Source organism: Euprymna scolopes, chromosome 13, assembly GCF_053919585.1.
Source record: "Euprymna scolopes isolate OS-2025 chromosome 13, ASM5391958v1, whole genome shotgun sequence".
In the NCBI taxonomy this organism is placed as follows: domain Eukaryota; kingdom Metazoa; phylum Mollusca; class Cephalopoda; order Sepiida; family Sepiolidae; genus Euprymna; species Euprymna scolopes.
Window position 1 is genome coordinate 145,680,817 of NC_136494.1, and position 13,189 is coordinate 145,694,005.

The window sequence follows — 13,189 nt, forward strand, 5'->3', positions numbered from 1 at the left end:
CTATAACCGGTCAAATTTGATATTTTTAATCCTTCAGGTTGAGTTGAAAGAGAAGGTACTGATTGATAATGAAAATAATGTATAATAGGTGAATGAGTGCGTTTATTTGTGCGTAAAAAGAAAGCGAAAAAAAAAAACACCCTGACTTTGAATCGTACTTACTCTTTTAACCTGTCTTCAACGGGTTTGTCGGCTGCCTCTCTTGCTTCGATATAAGTTTGCAAAGACGTTAACAGGTCATCTTCGATTTCAGTCAGTTCTTTGATTTTGTAAATCGCCGTGAACACGTCAGCACGAGCCGTTTGATGATGGATGTATACAATAAATAATAAATATATATACAATTTGTAAGAATTCATTTTCCTTCTTGTTTTTTGTTTGCTTTTTCTATGTTTTGTTTTTGTTGTTGATTTTTTTTTTTTTTTGCGGTTTGATTTTTAGAATTATTTTTTGTTTAAGCTTTTATGTGTAATAAGATTTTAAACGGGGTTGAACTTTTTTTTAATGCTCTCTTTAACTAATTTCTGTCTTATATAATTGTGAAAATTTGTTAATCTTTTTGTCAGAACTTTTTAAAACGTCCGATTTTTGCTTTTCCCCCCCATAAACACGTAAAACAAGATCACCAGTAAAAAGAGAAAAACTACTCAATCAAGAGACACGTCCTTTTTTCCTAAAATCGCTGACCACAACCACAACAAGTAAACTTTTATGATCTATTTGCTGTATTTCTGGTGACATTTTTTCCTCTTCTTTATTAATTTTGTTACCTTTTCCTTTCTTTCTTTTTTTTTTTTTGCTTTCGTTCTTTCTTTTTTCTTTTATGTCTTTTAACGCCACGCTCTCCCTCTCTGCTTCTCTCATTTTCTCTCTTTCTATCTTCAATACTCTTCCTCTCCCTCCGTTCACTTATAATACGCCTTTGTTGAATTCTCCACCTGTTACTACATACATAATTACACACACACACACACACACACACACACACACACACACACACACACACACACATATATATACATGTATATATATAAATGTATATACATACATATATATAAACACACACACACAAACACAAACACACACACATACATACATATATATATATATATATATATATATATATATATATATATCTTACATATGCTAATTATTGAAAATACATGTCACAATAAACCTAATTTTGTGTATCAGGTTAATAATAATATGATACACAAAATTAGGTTTAAATAAATTTCCATTTTAATTGTTCTGCTGGTTTTCATTTGCGACTGTCGCAAAAAGTGCTCCATATCTCTAAAATCTTCTCTCTTTACACTCTTTAATGCTTAAAAAACTAACAAGGTGAAACTTGGCAGGCATGGGCAAGATGATAGACACAGGTACTACACCATGGCCGTTGCGAGCGAATTGCAAAGAACTTGCAAGCGTTAGTGACGATACCTTGGTGAGGAAACCAAAGCTTGCAGGCTCTTTGCAATTTGCTCGCAACGGTCATGATGTAGTACCTGTGTCTGTCATCTTGCCCATATCTACCAAGGTTCGCATTGTTAGCTTCATTCTGGCATTTAGCCCGTACTGACTAAACTTCCTTCTTGTCGAAATGAGGTATGATTAGGCTATGTCATCGTCTGAGTCGATCCAACCGGGGTATGCCGACAGGTTTATTTTCGACTATTTTTACACCCTGCCAAAGTGCCTTGTCAAGGGAAAATGGATTTACCAAAGTTAAACAGACTTGTGCCAAATTGTGCTTCAGGTGGAGGCACGTAAATCCCAACTCCTTTTCCTTATATATTTTACTAGCGAGGGGTACCCGGCGTTTCCCGGGTGTTTGGAGGTGTGTGTGGAAACTCCGGGGAGGGGAGGTTAATACTCCGGGGGTGAGGGGGTTGGTAGATAAGTATAACGATCGAACCCGAACCGTTGAGGCAAAGTTGTAAATTAAAGTGTGAAAAGAAAAGTGCGAAATTAACCATTGCCCCACCGAGAGATGCTAACGGAAACACGTTTGAATTTATTTAATTACTTAGATTTAGCAGGTGCCCGTTTTAATGACTTAATGAGGTCAAGTTTGACTGCAGGATAGTATTTCATTTACTGCGGGAACGCTTCCCAAGATGTTATAGGAAAAAGACTAACGCACATGTGGCGAGCGACAAATGTTGAACATTTATCTTCCCTAAGTCGAGCAAATTAAATAGACAGGCGAGCTTCGCTGTTAACTGTGAGATATTACGATTTATATGTGATATAAAAAGTTTTAAAAAGTTGTTAGGCGAGCGACCGCTTCTCTGAAAAAAGCCTTTTGTAGACATACAGAAAAAGCGAACACATATACAAACATACATACATTTTCGCTTTTATATTTATAGACGAACTTAACATAAACACGAAAATATTCATTAGTGCTGATATTGAGTTGTGTGAAATAATTTTGGCTGTAATTACTCATCTCTTACTAAGTTTTTGTCTATCACTCAACTTCTCTTAATGTGCCTATCAGTTTTTCTACCGAAAATCTCTCTCTCTCTAACTACCCGTCTATTAAGTCAAATATCACTACAAGTAGTAATACTATTAAACCAATAATCGAAGAAGGAATAAAAAAGGGAGAAAGAACACATTTAGAAATTAATTTTGATTTTATCTTTTAATTTCAAATAATCTCACCCGATCTCAATAGGTGACTAAACGGATCACATTTTGGCAGTATATATATATATATATATATATATATATATATATATATATATATATATATATATATATATATATATGTGTGTGTGTGTGTGTGTGTGTGTGTGTGTGTGTGTTCTTTTATTTTTGAAATTGTTCTGGGATATCGACGTTGCCCACGATGACATGTGTTCAAAAGAGAGCTTCATGTTGATCTGGGCAACGCCGGGTACCTTCAGATCAACATGAAGCTTCCTTTTGAACACATGTCATTGTGGGCAACGTCGATATCCCAGAACAATTTCAAAAATAAAAGAACAGATAAAAACATGTAAATGCCATCGCTCCCAAAAAGAAGAAGTACGTGATATCCTCTCCACCAGATATTTCAGCAGAAGGGATACAAAGAGAAGAAACTATTTTCCGGATATTGAGCACTTCTTTTGCCCGTGCGCTGGAAAAACTCCCCCCACCAAAAAAGTAATAAAAATAAATGAAGCAAAACAACTTTTGTTTCAATAAAAATAGCAGCGAGTACCCGAGCGACCGCACAAAAAACAATGAAAAAAAATCAACCACGTAGTCAGACTCGAACCTGAAACGCGAAAGAAGGGAAAAAGTAATGTGCGAACGATGTTTGTAAATAGAACACTTAAACCAATTCTCTCGCAAGAAAGAGTAACTAACAAACAGATATTTAGTAAAATCGATTTTCCTTAATGTAATATGCAAATGAGGTTACCTCTTATTTGTATACTTTGCAAGAATCATGCTATATATAGAAATAAATGAAATAGTGAATTAATGGACCATTTGTATATATTAATCAAATTGTGAACAAAGACACAGGAATACGAATTTATATATATAATTTTTTTTAAAGTTTGTTTTTGAAATGTCGTTTTCGTTTAACGGGTCTAGATTGTTATTTTAAAACCAGTCACCGTTAATTTTGAGTTGAGTTTTGAGTGTCTATTTAATAGGGGCAGAGCATATATAGTGCAAAATTTTGTTGAAAATTCAAAGACTCACGTTTTCTTTTATATAACCTTCGTTTATTTCCTGGATTTTTTACATTACAGCTATTTCATTGATGAGCAGGCAATTTTACGATTTATGTTTCCGTAAAAATATCCTGTCTCCACCAACTTCTTCAGATGCTTATCCATTAGATTTTTACAACAAAAGGAATATTTTTAACATGCTGGACATCGTATTCGGGTAAAAGGATCTCCAAAGCCCTGCTTCCTCACTTCTCCCATCTTATGGTGTTATGTAAAGATAGTTTTCCGTTTTAACCCGTACTTTCGTATTTTTTAATTTATTCATTAATTATTTATTTTTGTTTTAATTTTCCCTTTTTTTCCTATTTGTTTTTTCCAATTATCATATAATTTTATATAATTATATTCCTATATATATATATATATATATATATATATATATATATATATATATATATATATATATATATATATATATGGGGGAGTTAAAGGAATAAAATAAGATTAATTCTTTAAAAGGAGACTCATTGGGATAATGCAAAGCCCAACAAATTGTGTTGGAGCTTATATAGAAATCAACAAAGAAAAAATGATGAAATGAAACTATATAGATTTATTCATTTATTCAATAAGAGTATGAATTAATTGGGGTGTATGGTAAGTGAGAACTCTTTATACTATTGTATTTTGAAGCCTACTGCTTCTCATCAGAAGAGGAGAGGAGGTGCTAATAGGGATGCGACGTCTAGCGATAGTTATATTAAGAGCGAAATAGAATATTGGGGGAACTGAATTGATCTTTGATATAGGAGGAGTATAGTTTTTATTATATTATGCAGGTAGTTATATATCATATCTGTCATAGTGGGTTTAATGTATGTGGACAGTATGTGTGAGTAAACACTCGGGGAGAATATAATTGTTTGAAAGGCTAAAACAACGCAATTTTTTTATATAAACATATTTATTTGTTTTAATCAGATATATTTCGATGCTATACATCTTTGTCAATGAAGAGTCTGTTTATACATACATTTATATATATATATATATATATATATATATATATATAGACAAATATTATTGAATAGCACGGAATTATTCTGTTTTACAATTTTCCTTTTTATCTTCTCCAATCTCCGAATAGTCCTTTTTGTGTTTTTCTCGAAATTGTATATGTTGGATCCGTAATCGCGAGCGCTTTCGACAGAAGTACTTCTATCATCCTCAGGCATATTGTAGAAATAAATGTAGGGATTGTTTTTGTAAATTTACTTATATATATATATATATATATATATATATATATATATATATATATATATATATATATATATATATTTCTAGTCACGTGGTAATTTGTTACAAGTTAAGTGGGCGAATTTTTTTTTTTTTTTGCACATATTAAACAGATTTATATATACAAACACATATATACATTATTAAACATTTATCCCAAACATTTCAATATGTTCCGGCTGCACTCATAATTAATATTATTTATTTGAGGCTTCTTTGTTTTAATGTACAATGCTTCGAGTATTCTTAGCCTATTTACATTTCTCTCACTCTGCAATACTCTTGTATTTTCTACCATAATTTTTCGAAATTCCGAATCTTGGCAGCCATACCCCTTCAAATGTTTTGATATGGAGCTAGAGTCAGAGAGATGGAGAGTCAATCTTCGTGACAATGTGTTAGTTGTTGAACCAACATAGCTACTAATATTGGAGATACACTCTCCTATTGGGCAGCTAAATTTGTAAACTACATTGGTCCTTTCCAACAGGTCATTTGTTTGCGAAATGTTGTTTTTCATTACAGGGCTGTCTGTATTTTTTTTATAATATATAATAAATTTTATTTTTTTATTATTTTTGGGAGCCACATATCTACGGATTATATTTTTAAGAATACTCTCATCGTTTTTTGAGTTTTTGTTTAACTGGTTACGGTAATATATTTTGAAATGTTTTGGATAAATGTTTAATAATGTATATATGTGTTTGTATATATAAATCTGTTTAATATATGCAAAAAAAAACATTCGCCCACTTAACTTGTAACAAATTACCACGTGACTAGAAAAAATATATATATAAGTAAATTAAAAAAAACAATCCCTACATTTATTTTTACAATATGCCTGAGGATGACAGAAGTACTTCTGTCGAAAGCGCTCGCGATTATGGATTCAACATATACAATTTCGAGAAAAACACAAAAAGGACTATTCGGAGATTGGAGAAGATAAAAAGGAAAATTGTAAAACAGAATTCCGTGCTATTCAATAATTTTGTCTAAATGAGAAAATGCTGCCTAAATATATAATATATATATATATATATATATATATATATATATATATATATATATATATATATATATATGTGTATGTATGTATGTATGTATGTATGTATGTATAGAGTTGTCCTTGGCCTGACGAAGCGATTCCCTTACTGGGTTTTCGCTGAAACATGTATGCTTATGTGTAGCCATTTGTTTGTAAACTAAATTTACTTATTTTGGCTCTGTCTAAACATTGAGGACTCTTTTGGGTGACACACTTATATATTTTGTTTTAAACAAACAAATAATTACTACCAATACAATATATATATATGTGTGTGTGTGTGTGTGTGTGTGTGTGTGTGTGTGTGTGTGTGTGTGTGTGTGTGTGTGTGGACATAATTACAAAATTCGAAAATTGGGAGAGAAGTTATAATTACTTTTTTTATTCATTTTATTACGCCATATTTGAATTTTCAAGTCAAGAATTTTGTTATACTCATATGCCATTTATTTTCTTTTAAAACTAATAAGTGTTTTTTCTTCTAATGATGCGAAATAAATTAATTCATTGATATATTAATTAAATGAATAATATTGCGCTACGAAACATGTGTTGTCAAAAGTTGTGCATGTAAAACATATTTTAAAAAAATAAACGATAAGATGGTCAACATCTTGAAATATGGAATATAGACTTTTGTCATTGATTTGTTATATGCTCTGTAATGACATCGAACTTTATAAATTAATGTATCAGTATGAATAAAACGTGAAATATAAATAAAAAACGTATTTACACACACTTACACATATATATACATATATATATATATATATATATATATATATATATATATATATATACTAGCAAGTATATGATTATTTCGGTCGAATATTATTGCTTCTTGTCCTAGATCTAATATCCTTCCTGTTTGGGGATCAGTATAATATATATTCGTCCCTCATGATTCTGCCAAGTTTAACATTACTATTTTGGGTTGGCGTAATGTACCATCTGCTCTGTTATGGTATCATGAAACAAATATTCTTTTTAGGGGTTGGATATGTTTGTTCGTCAAAATTCCTTCGTCGAAATCCTCATTTGGAAGTTAGTTTTTTATGTTCTTTTCATCAAGGCTAGCATGGTCGAATAGGGCCCTTGTCGACTACATCCACCCCGGCTGATGCGGGTGGACGGTCCAGCCCACACCCCCAACTATCGACCACCGCTCTGGTCTTGTGCCTTGTCGTTAGCATGTAACTTATTTACTCACAGGAGTTAAATCACCTAAACTCCGAAATCAGCATTTAAAACACGGTTAATTCAATTTAATGCAATCAGAACCACGCCGAGTTGGCCGTCAGCGTAGCGGCAAGTTTGTCTATCTGCTGACGAAATCAACCAATCTGACCTGCTAAGCTGATCTTCCTTCTTTTTTCAGTTTTAATTCACAATCATTAGTTTAAAGCCCTTACTGATACCTCTCAATGTAATTCATAAAGTCTCTTAACTGTTAAAATGTCAACATTATTGGACAGTTTGAAAGCCTTCAAGAAAAAAAAAATTCTAATTAATTCCGATTATCTATCCGTACTGTCGGTTTTAAAATCCAGTCTCTGCTACAAGGTTAGCGATTTTACACCCCACGCCCCCTGCTCCATCGTAAAGGCTCTTAGCATCTCATTAATTTATTTCTCTGCCGTCCATCCGTACAGTCGGTTTCAATTCGAGTTTCTAACACAGGGACAGCGATTTTACACTCTCACGCCCCCTGCTCCCTCGTAAAGGTTTATTACATCTTATTAATTTATTTCTCTGCCGTCCATCCGTACAGTCGGTTTCAATTCGAGTTTCTAACACAGGGACAGCGATTTTACACTCTCACGCCCCCTGCTCCCTCGTAAAGGTTTATTACATCTTATTAATTTATTTCTCTGCCGTCCATCCGTACAGTCGGTTTCAATTCGAATTTCTAACACAGGGACAGCGATTTTACACTCTCACGCCCCCTGCTCCCTCGTAAAGGTTTATTACATCTCATTAATTTATTTCTCTGCCCTCCATCCGTACAGTCGGTTTCAATTCGAGTTTCTAACACAGGGACAGCGATTTTACACTCTCACGCCCCCTGCTCCCTCGTAAAGGTTTATTACATCTCATTAATTTATTTCTCTGCCCTCCATCCGTACAGTCGGTTTCAATTCGAGTTTCTAACACAGGGACAGCGATTTTACACTCTCACGCCCCCTGCTCCCTCGTAAAGGTTTATTACATCTTATTAATTTATTTCTCTGCCGTCCATCCGTACAGTCGGTTTCAATTCGAATTTCTAACACAGGGACAGCGATTTTACACTCTCACGCCCCCTGCTCCCTCGTAAAGGTTTATTACATCTCATTAATTTATTTCTCTGCCCTCCATCCGTACAGTCGGTTTCAATTCGAGTTTCTAACACAGGGACAGCGATTTTACACTCTCACGCCCCCTGCTCCCTCGTAAAGGTTTATTACATCTCATTAATTTATTTCTCTGCCCTCCATCCGTACAGTCGGTTTCAATTCGAGTTTCTAACACAGGGACAGCGATTTTACACTCTCACGCCCCCTGCTCCCTCGTAAAGGTTTATTACATCTCATTAATTTATTTCTCTGCCCTCCATCCGTACAGTCGGTTTCAATTCGAGTTTCTAACACAGGGACAGCGATTTTACACTCTCACGCCCCCTGCTCCCTCGTAAAGGTTTATTACATCTTATTAATTTATTTCTCTGCCGTCCATCCGTACAGTCGGTTTCAATTCGAATTTCTAACACAGGGACAGCGATTTTACACTCTCACGCCCCCTGCTCCCTCGTAAAGGTTTATTACATCTTATTAATTTATTTCTCTGCCCTCCATCCGTACAGTCGGTTTCAATTCGAATTTCTAACACAGGGACAGCGATTTTACACTCTCACGCCCCCTGCTCCCTCGTAAAGGTTTATTACATCTCATTAATTTATTTCTCTGCCCTCCATCCGTACAGTCGGTTTCAATTCGAGTTTCTAACACAGGGACAGCGATTTTACACTCTCACGCCCCCTGCTCCCTCGTAAAGGTTTATTACATCTCATTAATTTATTTCTCTGCCCTCCATCCGTACAGTCGGTTTCAATTCGAGTTTCTAACACAGGGACAGCGATTTTACACTCTCACGCCCCCTGCTCCCTCGTAAAGGTTTATTACATCTCATTAATTTATTTCTCTGCCCTCCATCCGTACAGTCGGTTTCAATTCGAGTTTCTAACACAGGGACAGCAATTTTACACTCTCACGCCCCCTGCTCCCTCGTAAAGGTTTATTACATCTTATTAATTTATTTCTCTGCCGTCCATCCGTACAGTCGGTTTCAATTCGAATTTCTAACACAGGGACAGCGATTTTACACTCTCACGCCCCCTGCTCCCTCGTAAAGGTTTATTACATCTTATTAATTTATTTCTCTGCCCTCCATCCGTACAGTCGGTTTCAATTCGAATTTCTAACACAGGGACAGCGATTTTACACTCTCACGCCCCCTGCTCCCTCGTAAAGGTTTATTACATCTCATTAATTTATTTCTCTGCCCTCCATCCGTACAGTCGGTTTCAATTCGAGTTTCTAACACAGGGACAGCGATTTTACACTCTCACGCCCCCTGCTCCCTCGTAAAGGTTTATTACATCTTATTAATTTATTTCTCTGCCGTCCATCCGTACAGTCGGTTTCAATTCGAATTTCTAACACAGGGACAGCGATTTTACACTCTCACGCCCCCTGCTCCCTCGTAAAGGTTTATTACATCTCATTAATTTATTTCTCTGCCCTCCATCCGTACAGTCGGTTTCAATTCGAGTTTCTAACACAGGGACAGCGATTTTACACTCTCACGCCCCCTGCTCCCTCGTAAAGGTTTATTACATCTTATTAATTTATTTCTCTGCCGTCCATCCGTACAGTCGGTTTCAATTCGAATTTCTAACACAGGGACAGCGATTTTACACTCTCACGCCCCCTGCTCCCTCGTAAAGGTTTATTACATCTCATTAATTTATTTCTCTGCCCTCCATCCGTACAGTCGGTTTCAATTCGAGTTTCTAACACAGGGACAGCGATTTTACACTCTCACGCCCCCTGCTCCCTCGTAAAGGTTTATTACATCTCATTAATTTATTTCTCTGCCCTCCATCCGTACAGTCGGTTTCAATTCGAGTTTCTAACACAGGGACAGCGATTTTACACTCTCACGCCCCCTGCTCCCTCGTAAAGGTTTATTACATCTCATTAATTTATTTCTCTGCCCTCCATCCGTACAGTCGGTTTCAATTCGAGTTTCTAACACAGGGACAGCGATTTTACACTCTCACGCCCCCTGCTCCCTCGTAAAGGTTTATTACATCTTATTAATTTATTTCTCTGCCGTCCATCCGTACAGTCGGTTTCAATTCGAATTTCTAACACAGGGACAGCGATTTTACACTCTCACGCCCCCTGCTCCCTCGTAAAGGTTTATTACATCTTATTAATTTATTTCTCTGCCCTCCATCCGTACAGTCGGTTTCAATTCGAATTTCTAACACAGGGACAGCGATTTTACACTCTCACGCCCCCTGCTCCCTCGTAAAGGTTTATTACATCTCATTAATTTATTTCTCTGCCCTCCATCCGTACAGTCGGTTTCAATTCGAGTTTCTAACACAGGGACAGCGATTTTACACTCTCACGCCCCCTGCTCCCTCGTAAAGGTTTATTACATCTCATTAATTTATTTCTCTGCCGTCCATCCGTACAGTCGGTTTCAATTCGAGTTTCTAACACAGGGACAGCGATTTTACACTCTCACGCCCCCTGCTCCCTCGTAAAGGTTTATTACATCTTATTAATTTATTTCTCTGACGTCCATCCGTACAGTCGGTTTCAATTCGAATTTCTAACACAGGGACAGCGATTTTACACTCTCACGCCCCCTGCTCCCTCGTAAAGGTTTATTACATCTTATTAATTTATTTCTCTGCCGTCCATCCGTACAGTCGGTTTCAATTCGAGTTTCTAACACAGGGACAGCGATTTTACACTCTCACGCCCCCTGCTCCCTCGTAAAGGTTTATTACATCTTATTAGTATATTTCTCTGCCGTCCATCCGTACAGTCGGTTTCAATTCGAATTTCTAACACAGGGACAGCGATTTTACACTCTCACGCCCCCTGCTCCCTCGTAAAGGTTTATTACATCTTATTAATTTATTTCTCTGCCGTCCATCCGTACAGTCGGTTTCAATTCGAATTTCTAACACAGGGACAGCGATTTTACACTCTCACGCCCCCTGCTCCCTCGTAAAGGTTTATTACATCTTATTAATTTATTTCTCTGCCGTCCATCCGTACAGTCGGTTTCAATTCGAATTTCTAACACAGGGACAGCGATTTTACACTCTCACGCCCCCTGCTCCCTCGTAAAGGTTTATTACATCTTATTAATTTATTTCTCTGCCGTCCATCCGTACAGTCGGTTTCAATTCGAATTTCTAACACAGGGACAGCGATTTTACACTCTCACGCCCCCTGCTCCCTCGTAAAGGTTTATTACATCTTATTAATTTATTTCTCTGTCGTCCATCCGTACAGTCGGTTTCAATTCGAGTTTCTAACACAGGGACAGCGATTTTACACTCTCACGCCCCCTGCTCCCTCGTAAAGGTTTATTACATCTCATTAATTTATTTCTCTGCCGTCCATCCGTACAGTCGGTTTCAATTCGAGTTTCTAACACAGGGACAGCGATTTTACACTCTCACGCCCCCTGCTCCCTCGTAAAGGTTTATTACATCTCATTAATTTATTTCTCTGCCCTCCATCCGTACAGTCGGTTTGAATTCGAATTTCTAACACAGGGACAGCGATTTTACACTCTCACGCCCCCTGCTCCCTCGTAAAGGTTTATTACATCTCATTAATTTATTTCTCTGCCCTCCATCCGTACAGTAGGTTTCAATTCGAATTTCTAACACAGGGACAGCGATTTTACACTCTCACGCCCCCTGCTCCCTCGTAAAGGTTTATTACATCTCATTAATTTATTTCTCTGCCCTCCATCCGTACAGTCGGTTTCAATTCGAATTTCTAACACAGGGACAGCGATTTTACACTCTCACGCCCCCTGCTCCCTCGTAAAGGTTTATTACATCTTATTAATTTATTTCTCTGCCCTCCATCCGTACAGTCGGTTTCAATTCGAATTTCTAACACAGGGACAGCGATTTTACACTCTCACGCCCCCTGCTCCCTCGTAAAGGTTTATTACATCTTATTAATTTATTTCTCTGCCGTCCATCCGTACAGTCGGTTTCAATTCGAATTTCTAACACAGGGACAGCGATTTTACACTCTCACGCCCCCTGCTCCCTCGTAAAGGTTTATTACATCTCATTAATTTATTTCTCTGCCCTCCATCCGTACAGTCGGTTTCAATTCGAATTTCTAACACAGGGACAGCGATTTTACACTCTCACGCCCCCTGCTCCCTCGTAAAGGTTTATTACATCTTATTAATTTATTTCTCTGCCGTCCATCCGTACAGTCGGTTTCAATTCGAATTTCTAACACAGGGACAGCGATTTTACACTCTCACGCCCCCTGCTCCCTCGTAAAGGTTTATTACATCTCATTAATTTATTTCTCTGCCGTCCATCCGTACAGTCGGTTTCAATTCGAATTTCTAACACAGGGACAGCGATTTTACACTCTCACGCCCCCTGCTCCCTCGTAAAGGTTTATTACATCTCATTAATTTATTTCTCTGCCGTCCATCCGTACAGTCGGTTTCAATTCGAGTTTCTAACACAGGGACAGCGATTTTGCACTCTCACGCCCCCTGCTCCCTCGTAAAGGTTTCTCCGAACACCATTTCTCAATATTAGCAATAATCACTTTATTTGTTTCTAAATTTTCATCAACATGATTCTCAAATCAAAACATTTTCCATTTTAAATAGCTCCAAATTATTGTACAATTTTAATGCCATTTTAAAATCATACATTTTTCATTCCCAAATTATTCTTACTATCATCTCACGCATCTGAACGATTCAGCTTAACTGTTGTAAGTTATCACACACTCTTTCAATACTAGAGTGATCAACACAATTCAGGGTGGGCGGTTTCACTCACTCCACCTTCCTGCTCTCTCATTCGACCCTC

At 36.7% G+C, this 13,189-nt stretch overlaps 1 protein-coding gene across 3 annotated transcripts in view; it reads right to left on the minus strand.

The window, feature by feature from the left end:
* Nucleotides 1–781, minus strand: part of LOC145292220 (prolyl 4-hydroxylase subunit alpha-1-like) — an 89,597-nt gene extending 88,816 nt beyond the window's left edge. Inside the window, exon 1 of one of the 3 annotated variants that reach the window (XR_013869569.1) lies at nucleotides 163–693. Coding sequence is in view for 2 of the 3 variants with exons in the window: in XM_080138541.1 (XP_079994667.1) it covers nucleotides 163–359 (197 nt within the window). In the remaining variant the exon portion in view is untranslated. Of the gene's footprint in view, nucleotides 1–162 lie in introns of all 3 variants that reach the window. The other 2 variants (XM_080138541.1, XM_080138542.1) reach the window with 2 other exon arrangements.
* Nucleotides 782–13,189: the final 12,408 nt, after the last annotated feature.